The 23,563-nt window shown below is 37.4% G+C and overlaps 3 protein-coding genes across 6 annotated transcripts in view; 2 read left to right on the top strand and 1 right to left on the bottom strand.

Moving 5' to 3' along the window:
• kbtbd4 (kelch repeat and BTB (POZ) domain containing 4) overlaps window positions 1-1,588 on the bottom strand; it is an 8,414-nt gene extending 6,826 nt beyond the window's left edge. Inside the window, exons 1-2 of the mRNA XM_083552096.1 lie at window positions 1,432-1,588; window positions 1-373 (exon numbers count right to left, since the gene is read on the bottom strand). The exon at window positions 1-373 is cut by the window's left edge and continues 119 nt beyond it. Of these exons, the coding sequence (XP_083408222.1) occupies window positions 1-343 (343 nt within the window). The 5' untranslated portion in view covers window positions 344-373; window positions 1,432-1,588. The remainder of the gene's footprint in view (window positions 374-1,431) is intronic.
• A 1,272-nt stretch (window positions 1,589-2,860) lies between these two features.
• On the top strand, window positions 2,861-10,474 carry LOC310732005 (protein FAM180A). Its single transcript, XM_083552155.1, has 3 exons — window positions 2,861-3,053; window positions 8,280-8,362; window positions 8,725-10,474. Exons 1-3 carry the CDS (start codon window positions 2,969-2,971, stop codon window positions 9,049-9,051), a joined length of 495 nt encoding a protein of 164 aa, XP_083408281.1. The 5' UTR covers window positions 2,861-2,968; the 3' UTR covers window positions 9,052-10,474.
• A 2,883-nt stretch (window positions 10,475-13,357) lies between these two features.
• LOC310731816 (uncharacterized protein) lies at window positions 13,358-22,925 on the top strand. Of its 4 annotated transcripts, XM_083551693.1 has the most exons (9): window positions 13,358-13,646; window positions 13,763-13,804; window positions 14,651-14,705; window positions 17,874-17,949; window positions 18,060-18,210; window positions 18,687-18,917; window positions 19,290-19,349; window positions 19,645-19,675; window positions 21,842-22,925. In XM_083551693.1, the coding sequence occupies exons 1-7, from the start codon at window positions 13,488-13,490 to the stop codon at window positions 19,344-19,346; spliced, it is 771 nt and encodes a 256-aa protein (XP_083407819.1). In that variant the 5' UTR covers window positions 13,358-13,487; the 3' UTR covers window positions 19,347-19,349; window positions 19,645-19,675; window positions 21,842-22,925. The 4 variants fall into 4 exon arrangements, with proteins under 4 accessions (XP_083407819.1, XP_083407818.1, XP_083407821.1 ...); XM_083551692.1 differs by lacking the exon at window positions 21,842-22,925 and having other exon boundaries at window positions 19,645-19,755; XM_083551695.1 differs by lacking the exon at window positions 21,842-22,925 and having other exon boundaries at window positions 13,362-13,680; window positions 19,645-19,755.
• Window positions 22,926-23,563: the final 638 nt, after the last annotated feature.

Raw genomic sequence — 23,563 nt, 5'->3', positions numbered from 1 at the left:
GCTTGATGGTGCCGTGGTAGATGTAGTCCACCAGGAGCTGAAAGACAGGTGCGCTGATGTCTTTCAGCTCGATGTGGCGATCGTGACTTTCTCGGAGGTTCGAGGTGAACATAGACCTGAAGAAGCTGCTTTGGGCCGAAAGCACCAGGCGATGCAAGTTAAACTCTTTGCTGTCCACAGTGATAGTAACGTCTGCAAACAAGCCATCTTCCAAGCACAAGTCCATAATGCTCTTGACCACCCGGCTGGAGTGTGAACGATCTGTAAAAGTGTATCCCTGGAAGTAGTTCTCCTCTACAGGGGAAGAGCCCACGCTGAGGCCCCCATCATCACACGCCTCCATTGTATCTGATGTACGCTGCAGCTGCCTAGTCTGGAGGAAACATTACAGACCTTTTTTAAAATAGGCAAACGCGTCTTTATTACTTTACTGTAAACTAGGTTGCAAAAAGAAGTCAAAATACAACAAGAATGAATAGAAATTTTAATAATCAGGACAGACTCAAACATTTATTCACAAACCCATCAAACATTGATACAATCCTAAATTATTGTAATCTTGGTGGCACAATGCTTAGTCCTGCCAAGGCCCTGGTTCTATCCTGAGCTCAGGCTGCTGTCTGTGTCCATTTGGGTTTCCTCTACATTCTGAATTTTCATCCTAAAAACATGGAGGTAGGTGGACAGGCTACTCTGAATTTATCTGTGCTTATGTGTGCACGTGGTTCACAGGGTCAGCCATGATACAACGCAAAGCAGAGGGGGTTAATGCCCTGTTTAAGAGCCCAACAATGGCAGCTTGGCAGTGCTGGGGCTCCAACCCCCGGCCTTCTGATCACCAAGAGCCTTAAGCATTAAACCATAACTTCCTTATACACATAAAAACAAAATGCCCTACTACTGACTGACAATCATCACTGGGTATCTTCTGCCTGATCTACCATGAGCACGAACAGGATTAAATGGCAGCAGAAAATCAGTTAATGAGCTCAAGAAATGATTCATTATGGAAAAGCAGCTCCAACATGCACATATTTTGATCCATCTGCGTCTTCAGCAAGAGGTCAGACATAAGAATCGAATCCTCCTCTATGATAACACGATTTTCGCCTTACACCAGTACAACACACACAGGCCAGGTAAACTTTACTTTCTGTTCTAGCTTGTTTTACACTGCATTAGACACACAGCCCTGTTAAAAGCCCACATGTCCGTAGCAAACAATAATAATTGCCTTGTCTTTCATTAACTTGACTGTTTACTGCACTCATATTGGCTTTTCTACTACCATAACCTGTTACATACCAAGCTATCAGGAACTGGCTAGCAAAAAAGTAGCTAACGCTAGCTGTAGTTCGTCTGCATACAATCCCTATAGCTCAATAATACACGGAAAAGACAAACTACTATTTGTAAAATAACATATCGTACTTGCGAGGTTCTGCACTTTTCAAATGCAACTAGCCAGCTCTCCACTGAAGCGTGTTTTGCTTATCCATAATCCTGCTTGCTATATGTTGATTTTAGGGACAGGCAGAGAACTCGCATGTGGGTTTTGTTTAAGCACGCTGCTGCCACGTAGTGGTGGAGGCCTGTCATTACAGCAACACTACCACTAAGAGTATCCCATAAGTATAATAATAGATTTAAGGATTTTTACAACTCCTTTTTACAATGCCCTGTGCAAATGCAGTTTTAATATATGCATATTTAGAAACAATCTAAATAATGTATATCTTAAAAAAATATATATTTATATGAGTATATGGAAGACAGCCCTGGGATTTGGAATCCCAGCCAGAAGTTTGTCACTAGAACAGAGCCTTTCTTAATAATAAACTATTTCCACTGATTCCCAATTAAAACATTTTAATTACTACCGTATACGAAACAATCACAATGAAAGATTTAATAATAAATAAAATACATTACTTATGGGTAAGTCAGCATCATTATTTAAACAGTCAAATATCATGGATTGTGGGAATATGTTGGGACATATTCTTTCCATTTCTGATAATAGATTTATTAGTGTTCTTTGGATTGTGTATACAATAAAGTAGTACCGAATCAAGCATATTAATTTATGGTACTTTATTTATTATTGGTATACATTCAAACATAGTGCCATACTTTCACTGAAAACAAAAGATTTGAAACCATAAATTAAATTTTTAGTTTGTAAAATAAATTTCCAAGACTTGAAATGCAGTTGAAGATTTGGTCAGGTTTATTGGTGTCATGGAGATTATTCATCATGCAATACTATCAGGCATCTGATTGGCCCCAAAGTTATTCTGCAGCAGGACAATAATCCTAAACATACAGCCAAAGTCAATGAGAACTATCCAGTGTAGAGAAGAACACATCCTGAAAGTGACAGTTTGGCCTGATAAAGTCATGAACTTAACATTATCAAGTCTGTCTGGCATTACATAAAGAGACAAGAATTTGAGGCAGCCAACATCCGTAGAAGATATGTTTTTGGTTCTCCAAGATGTTTGAAATTACCTGCCAGGTTCATAAAAAAATTGCATGCAAGAGTCCTCACAACACAAATTGATTTGATTGGGATTTCTTTTTTGTTCAGTTACTTTCCATTGTTTTAAGTGATAAAAATAAACTATAAACCCTTTTATTTTTGAAAGCATTCTTACTTTACAGCATTTTTCTCTTCTGCCTTAAACTTTTACACAGTACTTTATCTTCATGACATTATCTCACTAAAGTCCGTTTTGGTTCTTGTTTGTTACACTGAAAAATGTGGAGGGGTTGAATACACTGCATGATTATAACTATTCAGTATTTCATTTCACTGGGAGTTGGATGATACATGAGTTTTCCGCAGGTGGAGCAATGTGAGAGCAAATAAAGCCACTGTGACACTCGACACTCGGCACTCTGAGGATTTTATACCTCTGCTTTACTCCGTCTCTTCAAATCAGGCTGATGTTTAAATACCATAGCAATGTCTGGAAAAATGCAGCTTGTTAAATTTGCACAGGTTTTTCTGTATCTCGTGGCTTTCAAGGAACTTTGGCACACATATTCAGGTACTATTAATTTGTAACTTTTGTTTTTTATTGTCAGCGTTCTAAGGCATGGCAGAATGCATGAAACTCAGGCTTGATTTTTTTCTTTAGCTTCTAGATTGGATATGATCAGTCATTTGATGACCTGTAGCTTCTTGTATTGTGCCTCAGATTTTGGCATTATATATAAAAGAGAGATTACATATTTTTTTAATCAAAACAAAGCTACATTTATGACTCTGAATCTGCATTCATAACATTCCATTGCCCAGTTATTCAGCCAAGTGTGGGCTCAGCCATTTGTCAGCACTCACTGAATTTCAGCTTATGAATTGAGCATAACTTACTAAATCGATTTATAGGGCTATATGTTTTACACTATATGCAAAAGTATTGGGACAGCTGATATGTGATTGTTCCCCAAACTGTTACCACAACATTTTTGCATGTGGAAGCATGACATTTTCTCTTGACTTGAACTAGCTGGCCCAAACCTGTTCCTGAACAACAATGGCCCTCTTCACAAAGCCAGCTCAAAAAAAACAAAAAAAAACCAAACATAGGTTATTGTTTGGATTTACATGGGTTGGAGTGAAAGATCTTGAGTGGCCTGCTAAAGAGCTTTGAACTCATCCCTATTAAAACCTACTGGGATGAATTGGAACACTGACTTTTGACTAATGATAATTGAGGACAGATAAGGAAGTGTCTTAAGTATCAGCATTAAGTGCATCCTTGTTCGCCTATACACACTTTAGTTAATAAACAAGAATCATTTTTGTTAAGATGTATGTAATTCTCATCCTCCAGCAGAAGGTGGATAGGCAAAAGTCCACAACAGTTTGTGTTCTCAAGTATTGATTCATCCAACCACTTTCAATAGCAATCTGTTATACATACAGTAGGTGTGTTTGTGGTTTTGCTTTTAAGAAGGCACACACATCTAAACAAACTATGCTTGGTGTCATTGCAAGAGCATAACTTACTGTACACCGAACTTGTACAACTCGGCAAAGACACGTTCAGGACTGGGATGAAGTAGTCGGTTGTCATATTCATGTATAATGAGTTTAGTGATGGGATGATCGGGTGCCAGTATGATAGGATGTATGGTATTAGCATCAAGTTCCTTAGCCTCCACCCTTAATTATTCCCAAGGCTTGATCATATTTGGGTGACAGGGTGCTTAACCTACTGTTAGTATGTATGGCTTTGCCATTCTGAAGTTCATGGACCTAATCCGGAAATCTATCCTGTTGCGCTTGTCTTAGAAGATGCAGTTCAGTCTCAATCTGTTGGGCAGCTGCTACTGCCCCATGTGCAGAATGGTACGTGGCTTGGACTAAGTCTGCCCATGTTGCATGCTGCTCTGTATCTGGTAGGAAAGACATGAGCACAGAAGAAAAGCTTTTTTATCTTATTCTAATCAGTCGAGGATGAAGTTGGTTGTTTTGGCCAGTATTCTGGTGACTGCTGAAGAAAATGAGGGCCCTGATTCCACCGACATACATTAGAGAGCTCATAAACTGTTATGCCTCTTTTGATATCATCAAAAGAGTTTAGTTCTGAGTCCACATATCTCCTACTATCAGACCTGGTCAACTCCTATATTTCCACAATTCGTGTGCCAACGAATACCTGGTAATGACAATTTTCCGATTTGATCCATGTGAGAATTGTGGTGGAGTCTGTCTAGAGAATAGTTTTATGAATGTGTAGGGTAAATTTGGTTAGGATGAGTTTAGCCAGTCGGGTTCGTCTAAGGGCGCCACACAGTTCCAAACAGGGGATGGATAGTTGCCTTTTGAGTGCAACAGGAGACCTAGCCATACCAAATGAGGTATGAATCCTTCCGTCCTCATCTTGGAGTCGCAGATATGTCACTGAGCTGTAAGCCCGCTTAGAGGCATCACAGAACACGTGCAACTCGAATTTATACTTCACATGTTCTGGACAAATTGAGAATTACCACCGTGGCATGGATACATTGGAAAGATACTGCAGTTCATTGGTCTACTTTTGCCATTTGTCAAACATCTCCTTTCCAATGCTTTCATCCCAGCCTGTTTTGTTTATCCACGGAGCTTAAACAAAGATTTTAACTCGCAAGGCAAAATATAACTAAGGGGGTCATATTGAAGGGCTAACACTTTATAAATGTTGCTCATGGTGGTCTCCTCTGTGGATAGTGGGCGATTTCCCACTAGTCCAAGCCCGAGTGTAGACTCTTGTGGGCCTGTCTTGTTTGCAGTCAGACATAGCTCACAGCTTTCGGATCGTGCATCAGTTGACATGACGCTGGAGGGCATAGATAGCACAGCAGGGGCTGCATGTGGTGCCAAATAGAAGAACATGCCACTTGTCGATGTCAGGGGTTCTCTCCCTTTTCAGGTCTCTCCAGAAGAAGCACAGCAAAGGCTCAAGCAGCATTCAGTAGTCCTTAGTAGAGCCATGACTGATTCTGGATCTGCATGCAAGACTTCAGAATTCGCTTTGTGAAGAAGAGGAGTTGCATAGCGAGAAACTCCATTTACTTCCACTCTCTCTGTTTTTGTCTCCAGCATTGTAAGAGGATCTCTGTCCTGCTTGGATAGTGTGATGTCTTTCAAAGACTAAAAGTAAAGTATGTCTACCAGTGTTGGGCAATAACACGTTACTAGTAACACGTAACTGTAACGCAGTTACTTTTGACTGTAACTAATACTGTAACGCATTACTTTTTAAATAAAGTAACCCCATTACCGTATGGTTTGTTGTCCGTTACTTTTTAAAATGAATTAATTTTGGCTGCAGTGTAGCCTACAGTCTAACCTGTTTACAGCAGCAACGCATTGTAAGATTGGTGGATGAACCACTGTAAACACCAAGAAGACGCACTGTGGGCGTGTCTCCATTTATTCAAGTATGTCCAGCAGTACTAACTGCAATGGGAATGCATAATGGGCCAAGGAGTACTGATGCTGTTGGTGTGATAAGATGTGGGTAATCAAAACCAATAAGTTGCATGGGCTGTACATCCTTGAAAGGTTTAATAGGAATATCTCTCAAATGTGTAAACCTGTGCTTTAGAGCAGTGGTCCCCAACCTCCGGGCCGTGGACCAGCACCGGTCCGTGGGCCAATTGGTACTGGGCTGCACAGAAAGAATGCATAACTTACATTATTTCCGTTTATAATTATTATTTATTATCTTTATTACATACACTGTGGACATAGGTGATTTCAGAATAATGTGCTGTTGTACAAAGGACTGGACTTGTGGCTGAAATGTCTGCTGAAGATCACCAGGCCATTGATCAACATATGCTAGATGCATCATACCTGCTAGAGCAGATATATGATGCCCAGTAACAGGGACAGAGGCTGGACAAGACAAGGGTTGTTGAGCTTGCAATAGTAACTTTGGTGGCTTCTGGACTGGATGCTGACTTTGGGGCTGAGATAAGGCTGTTGTAGCCGGGATTCCTGTCTGCACAAAGAAGCGGCAAGCAGGCAGTACAATGCTGTATGGACTGCTATCGCCTGCCTAAGTGAGGTACTGACTTCTGATGCCCAGCACCTGCGGCATGGGAGTAGTTTGAACCATGATACATGCGTGGTGAAACTTTGCTCTGCTCTCGAGACATTTGTAATGTGCTTTGTAGTTCTCTGATTTGCTCTTGAACATTCCAAATACTCTCTCCAATCAACATAACATTGTCTTCTCAGTGTTCTGCTCAGTCCATAGCCTATCAGGGGTAGAAGCTCAATACATGCGGAGACAGTCTCACCAACATACATATGCTGCGAGTTCTCCTGCATATGGGGTGGAATGAGCTGCCGTAGTTGGGAAGTAAGCACAAAGTCATTCAGATGTACAGGGATCCTTCGAATCCTGCTAGGACAGAGACGCTACTGTTCTTCAACATATAATTCTGAGATGGCCTGACAATGAGATGTTGAATCCGGCTCTAAGGACCAATTTGTTAAGATGTCTGTGTGCAGATGCACATCTAATCCTCAACCTCGATCAGAAGGTGTACAGGCAAAAGTCCACGACAGTTTGTGTTCTCAAGCATTGGTTTATTTTAACCACTATCACTCTGTTATACATAGGTGTGTGTGTGGTTTCATTTTCAAGAATGCTCACGCATCTAAAAAAAATCACGGTCTCGTTGCAACGGCATCACTTCCTGTAGACCAGGGGTCACCAACCCGTGGGCCTTTTTTAAAAATAGCTCACAGTAGCGCAACTTACCAGTGAGCTGCATTAAAAAATTTTTTGTTGCTATTCTTTTTTAAATCTGTCATAGATTCACCAAGAGTCGGAAACCGGAGTATGGTTAAAGACCTTGTCTTTATTTTGTATGAACATATACAAGGCAGAGGCTTGAGGAGAAGTACAAACCAGAGAGCGGGTATAATCCGTAATGCGGGTATAAACCGGAGAGCAGGTAGGATCCGTAATGCGGGTATAAACTGGAGAGCGGGTAGGATCCGTAATGCGGGTAGTCCAGGGATGATCACCAATGTGAAACGTTAAAGGAAAACCTATCGTGAGCGCTTCCTCTGAAGCAAAGCCAGAAGCATGGAAGTACGTGGAATACTAGTGGTAGGAAGTCCGGTAGATCTCTCATGGCAACGAGAAGACCGACCATGCATGAGGTGGAATCGGGAGCTTATAAAGCGGAAAGGTAATGGGGAACAGGTGTAGGTGATTAGAGCAGGGAGAGGCTGAGTGAGAGTTAGAGCCTTGGAGGGAGGTGTAGCTGGTGGTTCCCTGAAAAAAATTTTGTCATTGGTGTGAATTTAAAGATGATCGATACCCAAGAAGTAGCTCTCAGTTTCAAAAAGTTTGGTGACCCCTGCTGTAGACCAAAATTGTCCAGGCATGTCTCTGACTCCGCCAATGTGTGATGCCATAGTAATTCAGCAGTGAATGTAAACAGTTTTAGTGTTTAGATAATTAACTCAATTAAAATCAATCATAAATAATAATTGAATTTATCAGTCTTCTAATTATTACAACGTTGCTAAATAGTATTTTTACTGACCTTTTTTAAATTGGGACGGTAAATGTTAACCCATTTCACTGCATATGTTAACCAATTTCACTGCATAAAAGAAATATCGGGTGTCCATTTTAATAACCTTTTATTATTTTTGCATGAAATACTTATTCATGTTTATTACATTTGTAGTTCCTTGATTGACAGCATCATGGAACTTTAATGGTCTAAAAAGATTTATCAACAAACCCTGTGTGCAGATGCATTGGCTGTTTCACAAGTAAGAAGTCCAACAAGCCCAACTTTAATCACCACTGTCAGTGATGCCAACTTGATTTATGAGGTAGGATATTAATAGAGTTAAGTATTGTTATGATTAAAATGAAAGACAATTTTTCAGGATTAGACGTTGTGCTGCATGTTTCAAAATAGTTTTTTTTTGCATTTTAGTGCTTTTTTAAAGCATCCATTAGATTTCTAGCCTTAAAGGTCTATATTGCAGAAATGGGTACTTATAAAAATCTTTGCTTAACTGCTTAGGTTTTTAGGGGTTATCTAACGAATAGCTAATAAAGTACTGGAGCATGGTCATGATGATTCCCCCAAACACAGACAAAAGTTGATTATACTGTATTCAAAACAATTTTGAAATGTTAAAGAATGTATAAGAACAATATTATATTAATAATACTCTGTTTATCCTAGTTTTTATTGAGAGGACTTGTGATTGATGAAGACAACAACGTTGGAATACGAGACCAAGAAATGGCATCTATGAAGCAGGGGCGGGTTTTCTTAAGCCTTATAAATGATGATATACCTAAAACTGTGCTAGCAATGGAAGAACTGCTGGTCATGCTAGAAGAGGAGGAGCAGTCCTTTAATCAGGGTAAATTTGAGACGCTTCTCCTGGGTATCATCTATTCAGCCTATCAGGTCCACGACAAGAGGCAAGAAAGTCAGCAGCAGGCATGGGCAAGTGTCCTTGGGCGTCTGGCAAATGTCACTCTGGTTCAGCTACGCAGATCATGAATTATGCCATACAATAAAGAGAACAGCCTTCGGTCTTCATTTGTCACATATGCATGAAACACAATATAGTCAATGTTAAGAGAAAAGTGGCGTATCTGTGTATGTTTTCTTTCTGTCAGTAAATATCAATGATAAGATAAATTCTAAATAATTATCTGTTGTTGATTGTGTATCTTGTACAGTAGCTTGTAGCAACTTCTCCTGCCAGGGTGGAGTTTAAATAAAAGTCCAAGGGGGTAGAGTCGATCAGTAATCCTGTTATAGACCCACCTAAATATGACCTAAAACATCATCATTTGAGAAATACTGTGTAATAAACACAGTGGCAATGGTACAAAAATTGATAATCAGTCTCAGAGTTTGGGAAAAGGCAAAATGTTCATGCGGTCAACAAACAGACCTGACACAGAATTTGACCAAAAGCAAACAAATAAACCCAATTAAACAAATGCGAATTGGATTCTTTAGTGTTTTCATGCATGCACAAAACAAATCTTATTTCTGGTATGGCGTGAGTAGCCACAGTGACATGCATATAAAAATACAGATGATTCATCATTTAGATATGTTCAAATATTTTAGAAACCTGTAAATAATTAAATTACCAGATGTAAAAGAAAAACAGGTCTTCCTAAATAAAAGTATGCATACAATTTCTAATCATGGGTATGAGGTTTAACTGGCTTGTTTTCAAAGTTTGAAAGAGTAATCAAATATTCTACTCAAGAAAAATGAGTGAATGCAATGAAATTTTGCATAAGTACAAGTAACAAGTAAGTTACTGGTCTAAAAATCTACTCAAGTAAAAGTAAAAAGTAGCTCACTGAAAATGTATTCTAAATAAAATTTACTGAGTTGCTTTTTATTTAACAGAGGGCGTGGGGTGGGGGGATTCTAGTGTAGTTCAAAAAAGACAAAGAGATATAAATTTTTTCTACTAATTGTTTTAAGGAACACCTTTACAAATTAAAGTGCTATTTTTGCAAGTTTTGAAGTGGGCTTGTATGGGGTATTTATGCCTAGGCAGTGTATCAATCGAGCACATTAACAGTCACAGTTAAATTTTATGTAACAGTGTATGACCTCATATACTGACTTACTTTAAACAGGTGGTCATTTTAATGGGACATCTTTAGCATTATAACCTAGGTAAAAAAAAACAAGTCTTTTTCAGGCAACAGATAAAACAAACTAAGAACCATTTAGGGTTCTGATCCTGACACCTGTTCTGCCCTGCCTCTGGTTTTGAACTTTGGACTGGTTTTTGGTTTGTGTTTTTGCCCTTCATTATTCTGTTCGCCGGCTCTCTAAATCTTGGACTGTTTTTGCTTTTTAGTTTTGGTTCTCTCCCTGAATTGCCCTGTTCGCCTGTGACTGTTTTTTGGACTTTATTTTTGCCCTATTAAAGCCTCTATTTTTCTTACTCCCTGTGTGCATCCTGCATTTGGGTCCTCACTCACCTAGTCACCCGCAAGATCCCTGACAGAATAATCTGGCCTTACATCGTGATACCTCTGACAAAACAATCTGGCCGTGCACCATGCTCCGCATCGTGTCCCGTGAGTCGCGTAACTCGCCTTAACATGCTTGCGCAGGTTTGATGACAATACGTTTAAGCTGCTAGTTTAGTCAACTTCGGAAGCACAAATTACAATGCATAACAAAGCTGTTGCTCTTCTTGCACTTGAAGTCAAAGTGGTCACCTAAATTTGGATAAGGTTTGTTTATTAAGAATTCGATGGCATTTTGCCTTCAGCTGTGTCCACGTCACTGGGATTCAGTGGGCACTGCTAAGGTTTCTGGGCCCCCTGGCTAATTTGTACTCTGGGCCCCAAGGTCCCATCCCCCAATGATCTGATCTTTTGCTACATGTTACTATCAATATAAATAAGAATAATTACTGAGTATTCAGTAAGAGACAAAAAACTAAATTTGGACAGTATTAAATCAACTGAAATGAGTGATAAAATAACAATGAATAATAAGTTTCACACAACAGCAGCTTTAGAAAGAAATGCAGACATTGAATTAAACAGCGAAAGGATCATTGAATCAGTGACTTGAATTTGAGAACCAAATTAGTTCTAGTCGTGAATTATTTAGACTGGTTTTATTAACGAGTTTCCAGGGTTTCCAAACCTTTATACATCATTACACATATTTTCTAAAACTTAGTGCTATTCCATTACTTTTGCTTGATTTGCAATGCAAAAGCTAGATTATTGTGCAGCTGTTTGTGTATTGTGTAGGGGTCGGTAATTTAATATACTAGTTCATTTTAAATTATGCCTAACTATGCCGGAATGTAGGGGTGTTAATAATATTCTAGCAGGATAGATGTAATGCATAACTACACCACCCTGTTATTAGGGTCCAGGAACCCACTTAATGTGAGGGCACAATTTTGTGGTCAAAATGACAAGCCAGAGACATGACTTCCAGATTACCACAATTATTATAATTTTTCTTATTTCATATGAAATAAACAGAACCAATACAGACATGTCAACATTGACACAAAAATACCAAAACTTGAAAATAAAACGCATTAATTGTCCAGACAAGTTGTCCATAGCAAATGTACCTACATACACACTTTGGTCATGACTTGATATACAGGAAAATACATCATATCAGAATAAAATAAAATCAGTTAAAGAGGGTCTATATTAACTAAACGCAAGGCTAAAACCAGAGGTGGGAATTCAACATGACTAAGACATTTCTAGAGACATTCCTGATCACCTGATCATCATATTTTCTTTATATATATATATATATATATATATATATATATATATATATATATATATATATATATATATATATATATATATATATATATATATATATATATATAAAGAGGCAGATGTAGAAGACAGGGTTGTGTGGAGACAGATGATCCGCTGTGTTGACCCCTAATGGGAGAAGCCGAAAGAAGAAGAGGAAGAAGAAGAAGAAGAGATAGATTTAGGGCTGTCAAAATTCAAACGCAAATTCCTTTTTAACAGACAGGGGGCGCTCTCTGCCATCTCTGTCATCATTCTTCACAAACATAAAAACAACAACCCGAATCTCAGTGAATATTTGCCTCAAAGACATAATAATAAATATATGTCCAGAAAGTTTGAAATGTCTTTTACATAAACCAATTCACATTGAATACAAATATTCTCTGATTATGTAATCGGTATGAAAGTTAGAAGAGGTACAGTTGCTCCGGTCTCAACTTGTTAACCGTCCGTGTGGAAACATAGCAAAGGATCCGTTTGGTGTCCTGATGATTTACGTAATTTTAACCACCATAATCGCTTTAAAACATTTACAAGATTTTTTTTGTCTTCATGCCCCATGTTGAGTTCGGTTTTACTAATAATAAACATACATTAGCATGAAACATCCATATTTCTACAGGTTCATGTTGCTTAGAGTACTAAAAACAAAAGTTGCGATTCAATATTTTCATCGATTGACAGCCCTAATATTAATCTGACGTGACGCCCGGATCCCAGTGTAACACTAAAACAGGAAGAAGTGATGGCTACTTTTTACTTAAGTACATGTCAGAGGTCAAACTTCTTTTTTAACTTGAGTAAAAAGGTATAATAAGTACTTCAACGTTTACCCGAGCATTTTAAAACATATTTAACAGAAATAAAAAAAATACAACTGGCAATAAGCTGATTAACAACATGACAGAAATGAAGACATCGAATTAACCACCTGTTGTGCAATACAGCGCCAAAACGCAGGAAGGAGCCATTCTGCCCTCTCACACTTTAAAATACGGTTTCAACTTACAGTGGATAAACATCGGGTTGAGTAACTACAACAATTTCTATTTTATGTTCATTACAACCGCTTCATACGGGCGTCATATACAAAAATGCATCATAAATCACACAACAGAATTTTTTTTGTAAATGGGTGATTAGCTAACTTCCCCGTCCTGCTATCTCGTTTTTTTTTTTTTAAGTTTTTCTTTCCCCCGTTTGACATCCTGATTTTTTCTGCACCATTCCTGCGTTTTGTATCTACCTGATGCGCGACGAGTCAAAACTTCTGAACCGGTCTGTTGAGCGCCGCGCACGCGCAGTAGCTTCCGGGGCGCGATTTTAATTTTTTTTGCCGTTGCATTATTTTTTATTTATTTATTAGTAAAGCATGTGCTTTTGAATTTAGCGAAGTACTATACCTAAAACTACTATACAAAACAACAATGTGAATTCACATTTATTATTATATTAACAAAATACCAGTTTCTATGCCGGTCGTGTCATTTTATTTATTTATTTTGCATTTATCCGCCACACCTTAAAGGCTGGTCCGTGAAAATATTGTCCGACACTATACCGGTCCGTGAAAATATTGTCCGACATTAAACCGGTCCTAGGCGCAAAAAAGGCTGGGGAGTACTGTGTTAAAAGACATTTTGAATGAAGTTTGTCACTAACGGCTTTTGGCCGCAGATACTTGCGGGATCTGTGACGTCACCGCACACGTTGCTATTGGAAATGTGTAAATCCTCTCGTTCGGCAGTCGGCAGAGTCTTCAATGAGAGCAGACGTGTTTTGGGCTCTCCCCTAACGCGGCAAGTTGTCATCTGAAGACAATGAAAGTAAAACAAATGTAAATTATATTAAATATGACAATATTAAGTTAATGTTCCATAAACTGATAAAGTTTATGTCCGTATTTGTTCCTGATTTAGGAACGCCGCGATATGCTCCATGTTTCTCTACACATCAGAGAGGTACAGGTCTTAATGTGATTGCACGGTATATCTGTACATCAAAATCAATACGACTCAAAATGTGCTGTTGATCTGGTAGAAAAAAAACACCATAAAATAATCAGGCTAATTATGAAAATAGAGAACAGGCTAAATAATAGCCAAGTGTGCTAACGAGTTTGCTAACTCTATAATAGTCTTTATAACACAGCTTTATTAGTTCCTCATCCTGAAAAAAAATATATATATAGTAATCCATTTCCTCTGAGGTTATACTTATATTGGTGGTGGAAGCTGATTTGAAGATGCTTCAAGCTCTTGGAGCTCTTATCTTCTTACTTATTCCTCAATTCTTGCCATGTCCACTACTATTGGAAAAGTTCTGCAAAAAATAATATGATTACTGATTATTATTAAGTCTTTGTATACATATAAATATTTAGAAATGTATGTAAATATATACAGTATCTCGCAAAAGTGAATACACCCCTCACATTTTGGCAATTGTTTTATTATATGTTCTCAAGGGACATTACTATAGACAAGAAACTTGGATATATTTTAAAGTAGTCAATTAACAAATAACTGGCAACAAAAGTGAGTACACCCTTAATGAATGTATGTCGCATAACAATGTATGTCGTTTAACAATGCAAACCAGAAAATATACTAAAATGGTTGCTGAAATGTGAGGGGTGTACCCACTTTTTGTGTGTATATATATATATATATATATATATATATATATATATATATATATATATATATATATATATATATATATATATATATATATTAGTTGTATATTATTGTTCTGAATGCTCTTCTTGCTGTCTTTCATTACTTCCGGCTTTTGTGATTGTAAAGATGACACACATCGATGTGCCCCAGCCTGCTGCTCCACCAAATGTCTCCAGAAATGGTACCTCTCACACCATTGCTTATTTTAAACACTTAATTGTTTAGGAGACATACTAAACAATTGCAGTTAGCATCCTTAAAAAAAGAAAACAACTAAAATACTACACATGTTTTGCTCCTCCCTCCAGTTCTGCACACTTACATATAAACTTAATTATATATTCATTACATATAATCCCAGTTAAATCCATTTTCACTCTTGGTTGTAGAAATATATTATGCAAAGATGTTCACGTGATACAAATAGGAAATACAAAAAAATCACATGAAAATTTTGGGGACACCTTCTTCAGTGTTTTTAACATTTCTTTTTTTTTTTTTATCAACATTGTACATTAACACTAAAGACATCCAAACTATGAAAAAACATATATAGAATTATGTAGTAAACAAAAAGTGTTAAATATCCCAGAATATGTTTTATATTTTAGACTGTCCAAGGTAATTAGATTTGGCAACTCATGGCATTCTCTGTTTATTTTCAATTCACACAATGTTTTTTTGTGACATTTGATTGCAATCTTAATGTACTTTACACCATCTTGTGTCGAGGAAGTCATTAACCCGATTAGTGCTACTGCAACTACTAAAAGAATCCATTTTATGGCAAGAAACACTACTAGTAAGGAGAAAAGACAATCCATCTTTTGTTTACGAAATGAACGTCAGTTAATCTGAAAAATCAGAAGAACTTCAAATTTATTCTTAAATGCAGTCTCTAAAACCATCAAAAGCTATAATGAAACAGGCTCTCATCAGGACCATCCCAGGTAAAGAAGACCAAGGGCTACCTCTTCTACATAGGATACATTTAGAATTTACTTAAATTAGAATTACCAGCCTCAGAAAATCCAGATTGACATAAATGTATCATAGAGTTCAAGTGGCAGACATTCTCAACATCCACTGTTTTGAGTCAGGCCTTCGTGGTCGAATTGCGGCAAATAAACCATTGCTTCAGAAGAACAAGAGAAAGAAGAGACTTGCTTGGGCCAAGAAACACAAGACATGGACATTAGATCAGTGGAAAACTGTCCTTTGGTGTGATGAGTCCAAATTTGACACATGGCTGCCACATCATTTTAAAGCAACATGTCATCCCACCTGGTTTTCATTTACTGGTACCTGCATTTGTTTTCCAACAGGACAACGACCCCAAATACACAACTAGGTTATAAGATCTATTTTTTCAAGAAGGAGACTGATGGAATTCTACATCAGATGACCTGGCCTCTCCGCAATCGCCATGGTCTAAATCCAGTTCAGATGGTTTGGGATAGGTTGGACTGGAGAAGGAAAAGCAGCTAACAAGTACTCAACACTTCTATAAACTCTTCAAGATTATTAGAAAGTAATTTCAGGTGACTAACTCATGCCAAGAGAATGCCAAGAGAGGTCGCAAATCTGTCACAAAAGGGTGGCTACTTTAAAGAATTGAAAAATATAAAACATACTCTGTGTTAACTACTGATAGAGAGGTAGTGTCTGGTACTTTACATGTACCTAATCTGTCTGCCAGCTGGCAAGATAAATGTGTAGATACAGTTATATGCAAAAGTTTAGGAACCCCTGACAATGTCTATGATTTTCATTTATAAATATTTGGGTGTTTGGATCAGCAATTTTATTTTGATCTATCAAATAACTGAAGGACACAGTAATATTTCAGTAGTGAAATTAGGTTTATTGGATTAACAGAAAATGCGCAATATGCATCAAAACGAAATTAGACAGCCTTGAACTTCATAGACAGGTGAATCCCATCATGAGAAAAGGTATTTGAGGTGGCCAATTGCAAGTTGTTGTTCTCTTTGACTCTCCTCTGAAGAGTGGCAACATGGGGGTCTCAAAACAACTCTCAAATTACCTGAAAACAAAGATTGTTCAACATTATGGTTTAGGGGAAGGCTACAAAAATTTATCGCAGAGATATAAGCTGTCAGTGTCCACTGTGAGGAACATAGTGAGGAAATGGAAGACCACAGTCACAGTTCTTGTTAACGGCAGAAGTGGCAGGCCACATAAAATATTGGAGAGGCAAAGGCGAAGGATGGTAAGAACAGTCAAAAACAGCCCACAGACCACCTCCAAAGACCTACAACATCAACTTGCAGCAGATGGTGTCAATGTGCATCGTTCAACAATTCAGTGCACTTTGCACAAGGACAAGCTATATGGGAGAGTGATGCGAAAGAAGCCTTTTCTGCACACACGCCACAAACGGAGTCGCTTGAGGTATGCAAACGCACTTTTGGACAAGCCAGCTTCATTTTAGAATAGCGTGAAAACTGATGTGGACTGATGAAACAAAGATTGAGTTATTTGGTCATAACAAGGGGCGTTATGCATGGCGGCAAAAGAACACAGGGTTCCTGTGCAAAAACACTTGCTACCCACAGTAAAGTTTGGGGCGAGGTTCCATCATGCTGTGGGGCTGTGTGGCCAGTGCTGGTACTGGTTGAAGTTGAGGGTCACATGGATTCTACTCAATATCAGCAGATTCTTGAGAATAACGTTGAGGAATCAGTCACAAAGTTGTAGTTACGACAGGGCTGGATATTTCAACAAGACAACGACCCTTAACACTGCTTAAAATCGACTCAGGCATTTATGCAGAGGAACAAATACAATGTTCTGGAATGGCTATCCCAGTCCCCAGACCTGAATGTCATTGAACATCTGTGGGGTGATTTGAAGCGGGCTGTCCATGCTCGGCAACCATCAAACCTAACTGAACTGGATATGTTTTGTAAGGAGAAATGGTCCAAAATACGTTCATCCAGAATCCAGACACTCATTACTGGCTATAGGAAGCATCTAGAGGCTGTTATTTTTGATAAAGGAGGCTCTACTAAATATTTATGTGATTTTTCTGTTGGGGTGCCCACATTTATGCACTTGTCTAATTTCGTTTTGATGCATATTGCTCCTTTTCTGTAAATCCAATAAACCTCAATTTTAACTACTCAAATATTACTGTTTCCTTAAGTTATTTGACAGATCAAATATTTATAATATTTATAAATAAAAATCATGGACATTGTCAGTGGTTTCTAAACTTTTGCATATAACTGTATATGGCAATACACATGCTTTTCTACTGGACAGTCTAATCACAATTTGATGAGATCTTAGTACAGTCCATTTGATGATTTGTTGTTTCTTGAAGGTTGTATGTTGAGGTCGGCCAGGCAGGAAGGGTTAAAGAACTTTAAGGTTCATCAGCCTGGCATGTGTACACCAAGGTAACTATAAACTTATCCTTAAGTTGTCATTATACATTAATCTGTAGTCACCCTTGGGTAATTGTAATAATTCTTGCTTGGCTAACTCTTACTCTCTTCCATTGCTATAGTAAATCTCAGTGGATGACAAGTTATATGGAGAGCTTCGGTCCTCCGGGAGATTTACCTCGTGCTATAAGGACAACGAAACCCCCTTTGCATTCAAACTTTCAAAACACTACTGAAAGATGTAAAGAGTACCAGGCCAACTACAGGCATAAGGTAAAAACCACTGTGCTAATTACAACATGGTGAACACAGTAGTACAAACAATGATTTTTAGGCTCTATTCTATTAATATTTGGCAGGCCTGCTTATCCAGAGCTACTTACCTCATGTTTATAAAAAAAAGATCAGGGATGGAACGTATTATAAAAGTAACTATAAAGGTATGATCTAGACAGATGAGTTCCTGATTGCTACTGCTTTGTGACACTCTGATATTAGTTACATTTATTATCCAATTTATTTATCTGAAACTGCGTTTTTGTTCTTTTCACAATATAAAGTGATTCATATGACTGGTTTTTGCCAAATATTAGTAAAGTGTGCTTGTTTGCAAGATTATTCTTATCAAATTGGATCCATAAGGAAATTGTTATACAGCTTATAGCAAGAAACGGTCCTGGTAAAGCCCATTACCTTGTGTTAATAAAAAATGACCCATTTTACGCCTGTTGTGTTCTCTTCCCTTACAGAAAAAACAAAATTGTTTGCCACTCAAGGCTGAAAATCCTGCCAAATGTAACTTCCAGTGCAAAAGTCAGTCTAAGTGGATGACTAATTATACAGAAAACTTTGGTTTTCAGCGAGTTGTCCAGCAAAAACAAAAAAAAACTGTTTGGACTTCAACTTTTAAGACTACACCTGAAACTCTGACTGTGGACAAATATCGGCGCACAGAGTACCAGGCTGTCTACGGTCCTAAGGTAATATAACTTTCTGCTCTAATCACAAAATAGCAGATGCAATAGTACTTACAATGTTTTCCAGAATCCATTAAATTTTTTTATATGGCAGGCTTTCTTATCCAGAGCTACATTTACATTATAATACTAAAACTCTGTTGGAGAGGAGAAAACAGAACAAGTTGCTTTTATTTGTGATTATTGTTTATTTAAGTGCTTTTAGGTACATGTCTGGTTTACCTAAAGATAGACTTAATGATCTAAATTGTGTTAATTAAACTTTTATACTTAAAATGATCTATCCCTTGTGTCTAGTGTCTCTTTTATATGAAATTGTAGTCATAATAACATAATAATTGTCATTTTTCTTTCTTTTATGTCTCTTCTCAACAGTTCCGAACTGCGCACTTCAATGTTACACTCTACAGACAGATCCACGGGACAGCTTAAAAGGTATTTCTTAAAAATAGATGCCAACTTGACTAAAGGGTTTCTAAACAGTCAGTATAATCTTTTATACCATCATATTTCAGCCCATTGCTAGTGCTTTATAACAACTCGAATAACACAGCATTGCTGAATATATACAACCCACTAATCAACAGCATCTTACCATACCATTGAAAAGCTTGTGTTTTTATTACAACTTATTCCTGGATTTAGGATGTAAATATATTTTACAGAGCACATCATAGAGTAATCTAGCTGAATTCAGAGCTGTGCTTTCTCTTTCTCTATTTTACACCAGGTTATCGATAACACCACATCCATCCTTGGCGGTGAGTCCAAGAAAGTTTGCGGTGATCTCGGAGAGGAGGTTGTAAAGCGTAAAGTGTTTTGATAAAATGTTTTTGGTTCAGCCAACCTTTGTGTGTTTCATTCAGGTGTGTGTAAGCATTAAGTTAGTTAAACAGTTATGTTGGGTTCTGCCATTGTATAAGACCTGGTCGAAACTCGGAGTGTTCACCCACCCCCCTGAGAAGTTTCCTCACTCATACACTCAGAAAGAAAAGGCGGGGTTTGGGTGAAGCCACCTCAACCTTCAGAGTTTCCATTGTGAGAACTAACGAGACCTGGAGTGACGTCAGGTCAGTAAGGACCGCTGAATCCAAATTACAATTATGGATGACAAAAAAAGCTCTAAACACTCAGGAACCCAATTTAGAAAACAAAAGGAAAGAAGTAGGGAGGAAACGTGCAGGAGATGCAGCTCTATAATTCTTCTCGTTATGATGATAGTGTAGGCTAAATTAACATTTAATTTATAGTATGTAGTTTAGCATAATGTGTGTAACAAAACAATTACAACCTAATTAGTCCAGTTGGATTGTAGTTAAACTAGCACTTATTGACTTGGTAGCCTTGTATTGAGGTGATGTCATAAAGGTCCTGAACCGGGTTCAGTAAGTGAAATCTCCAGGGCAGCTTAAACGGCTTTATATTACAAGACATGTAAGACAGCTAATCAATTAGGGAGACGTTGGGTCGTGGCATGGTTTACCAGGGCGTTATTCAAGCTGGAACCGCCATTGCAGGTTGGTGGTATCTACTTATCACGAACATACAGATCAACATTACCTCAACAGCAAGCAGAACATTTTGAGAGTTATAAATGATAGAAGAAACTACACCCGTGGCCTTATTTGCGTGATTCTTTTAGTTTTAAGTCGTTGAAAAGAAGGTTTTGGGCTCATGATAATTTATTAGATATTAACCAGTTTAACTATAATATACTTATAATATACATCATAGTACTTTGATACTTAAGTACATTTGAAGGCAAATACTTTTGTACTTTTACTGGAGTAATATTTTAACTACTGTATCTCTACTTTTACACTACTGGTTAGAAGCAGGAAAAATGGGCAAGGATTTAAGTTTGACAAGGGACAAATTGTGATGGCTAGATGACTGGGTCAAAGCATCGACAAAACTTTAGCTCTTGTTGGATGTTCCTGGTCTGCAGTGGTCAGTATTTATCAAAAGTGGTCTACGGTATAAAAAGTGGTGAACCAGTGACAGGGTCATGGGCAGCCAAAGCCCATTGATGCACATGGGGAGAGAAGGCTGGCCCGTGTGGTCTGGTCCAACAGACGAGCTACTATAGCTGAAATTGCTGAAGAAGTTTATGCTGTTCTAATAAAAAGGTGCCGGAATAAACAGTGCATTGCAGTTTTTTGCGTACTGGGCTGCGTAGCCACAGCCCAGTCAGGGGCCAATGGCTTTGGGCAATGTTCTGCTGGGAAATTTGTGGTCTGACCATCAGGTATGTCATCGTTGCAGAACATGTACACCCTTTCATAAAAAACGTTAATCCCTGATGGCTGTGGCCTCTTACAGAAAGATAATGTTCCCTGTCACAAAAGCAAAAATGGTTCAGGAAGGGTTTGAGGAGCACAACGAGTTTGAAGTGTTGACTTGGCCTTTTTTCCAAATCTCAATCAAACCGAGCCATTTTCAAATACCATTTTCGTATTCTTAAAATGTGTTTTTTTTTTTTTTATTTCCTCAGTTTAAACATGCTATATTTTTTCAGTGCTGTATTGTGAATAAAATATAAATTTAGGAGATTTGCAAATCATTGCATTCTGTTTTTATTCACACTTTCCACAATCTAACAACCTTTTGGGAATTGAGTTTATATACTATCAGTCAAAATGTTTAGAACACCCCCATTTTTTCAGGCTTTTAATGACATTTTGTCATTTTTATTTAATGACAAGTGCAGTGAATAACCTGAAATGATACACAGATAAGTTGTAAACTGTCAGAGGTAAAAAAAAATAAAAATTAAAAAAAAAAAACCCTGAGAAATACTTTAGATTTTAAAGTAATATAAAAAGCCCTTTTTCAAAGCGCAAGTACTGGCTTAACAACATACAGCCATTTTGCAGTAATGAAAGTAAATTGAGCCTTGAGAGTTGATGTTATCAATTTTCTTACAGATGTCCCTGAAAGGACTGTTCCTCTGCATGTAAGACACCAACTGCCAAACATAGAGGACGACATATGTTGGTCTGGGACTCTGGTTGGATCTAGGTTCGACGACTTGCACAGATTGAGTGACACCCTGAACCAAAACTATTACCACAGGGGTTCATCCTACATCAAGATAATGACCGAAAACTTATCTAGAGGCTGTGTCAGAATTAACTTAGAAAAAAAGGACAAGATGGTATGAATCATATCATGCAATTTGCCAGCTCAAAGAATTAAAGTCCATCAAGCTTGGTTAGGATAGACTGGACAGAAGGCTAGAAGCAAAGCAACCTATAAGTGCTTTACATTTGTGGAAACATCTGCAACAGTGTTGGGAGAAATCATTTCTGAGCAATGTTTAATTTTTGTTGTTGAAAGAATGCCACAAGTGTGTTTGGCTGTTATATCTGCAAAATGTGGCTACTTAGATTCAAACTTGGATTACATGCATTACATTTTGGACAACATTTTGTTAAACAAATGTTTTTGTTTTTTTTTTATGTCCAGTTTTTTATTTGTTCTATGCTTTAATTTAAAAGTACACTAGGCATTAAACAGTTAGACAGTATACCGTATTATCATACTGTATATACCCAAATATATAATATACCCACAGTGAAGTATGGAGGTGAGACTGAAATATAATATGAAGCTTCTTTTCTGCAAATGATACTGGAACGTGTAATTAAAATGAAAGATGAATGAAGCAGTGCGATTGGACATATTATTGGGTAATGATAGACATTTTAGAAAACTGACTGACTTAAATCGTTTTGAAGATTTCATAAAGGATTTTAAACGAGTGAATCTATAATGCGGGATTTTCATAACCTTAAGAAATTAAATTTTTTTGCATGAATGGGCCAAAAATTTAAGCCAACCTAATTACTTATAACCAGAGAAATGGTAAAGCTGTATTTGCATACATTTCTTATGTACATGCACTGAAAATGTATATTAAATAACAATAAAAACAACAAATACTTATTTAATTTACTGTACGCATGAATATTGTTTTAATTACATTAAAATATGTTTATGAAAAAAATAAAACGCATAATTGAATGATCTTAATAAAATGTGCTTATTACTAAATGTTAAATAAATTCCCTTTTCCTAAATACTTCTCAGCTCCTTTTCTTACTGATGAAATTTTATTTCCCTGTGCTGCACACCACCATACACTTTGTGTGAGGACCAGATGTTAATATGAGCATGTTGTAAGATAGTGATTGCATTAGGATGTTTTTTTTTTAAAACAAAATAACCAAAAAACAAATTATAAATGAATAATAAATAAATAAACAGTGCACTTTGATTCAGGCTTTCTTTTTTCTTTCTTTTTTTTTCATCAAAATTCTATAACGAAAACCATCACATGCTAACTGTTCACACCATTAACAAATAATCCCTATCATTAATGATGTCATAATGATCCTTATTGTGCCAAGTAGATAATGTCATCTACTGCCTAGTGTCCTTTATAAATTACCGAAGGTGTTATATTGGTCTTTAATCTTATCCACTAGACATCAAATTATCAGTAGAGGCCCACAAGATCCATAACGGTTCCCATTTTAACTGTTACAATTCCCATTAAAACTAAAAAAATCTATCAGGGTTTCCACTGATTTTTTTCCCAGTAGTCTCTGCTTGAATGTACTATCTAAAGACCATAAATACAACTG

This window comes from Silurus aristotelis (genome assembly GCF_946808225.1).
Source record: "Silurus aristotelis genome assembly, chromosome: 10".
NCBI classification, from domain to species: Eukaryota; Metazoa; Chordata; class Actinopteri; order Siluriformes; family Siluridae; genus Silurus; species Silurus aristotelis.
Note: the sequence above shows the minus strand (reverse complement) of the source record. Positions and strands in the feature narration are given on the sequence as shown.

What these genes read in the sequence shown, in the direction of transcription:
- LOC310732005 (XM_083552155.1), top strand. Translation starts at nt 2,969, where the DNA reads ATGTCTGGAAAAATGCAGCTTGTTAAATTTGCACAGGTTTTTCTGTAT. An exon ending in ACTTTGGCACACATATTCAG is followed by an intron (nt 3,054 to 8,279) that starts GTACTATTAATT and finishes CCCTGTGTGCAG; the next exon opens with ATGCATTGGCTGTTTCACAA. An exon ending in ATGCCAACTTGATTTATGAG is followed by an intron (nt 8,363 to 8,724) that starts GTAGGATATTAA and finishes TGTTTATCCTAG; the next exon opens with TTTTTATTGAGAGGACTTGT.
- LOC310731816 (XM_083551693.1), top strand. Translation starts at nt 13,488, where the DNA reads ATGAAGTTTGTCACTAACGGCTTTTGGCCGCAGATACTTGCGGGATCT. An exon ending in TTTCTCTACACATCAGAGAG is followed by an intron (nt 13,805 to 14,650) that starts GTACAGGTCTTA and finishes GTGATTGTAAAG; the next exon opens with ATGACACACATCGATGTGCC. An exon ending in CCTGGCATGTGTACACCAAG is followed by an intron (nt 17,950 to 18,059) that starts GTAACTATAAAC and finishes CCATTGCTATAG; the next exon opens with TAAATCTCAGTGGATGACAA.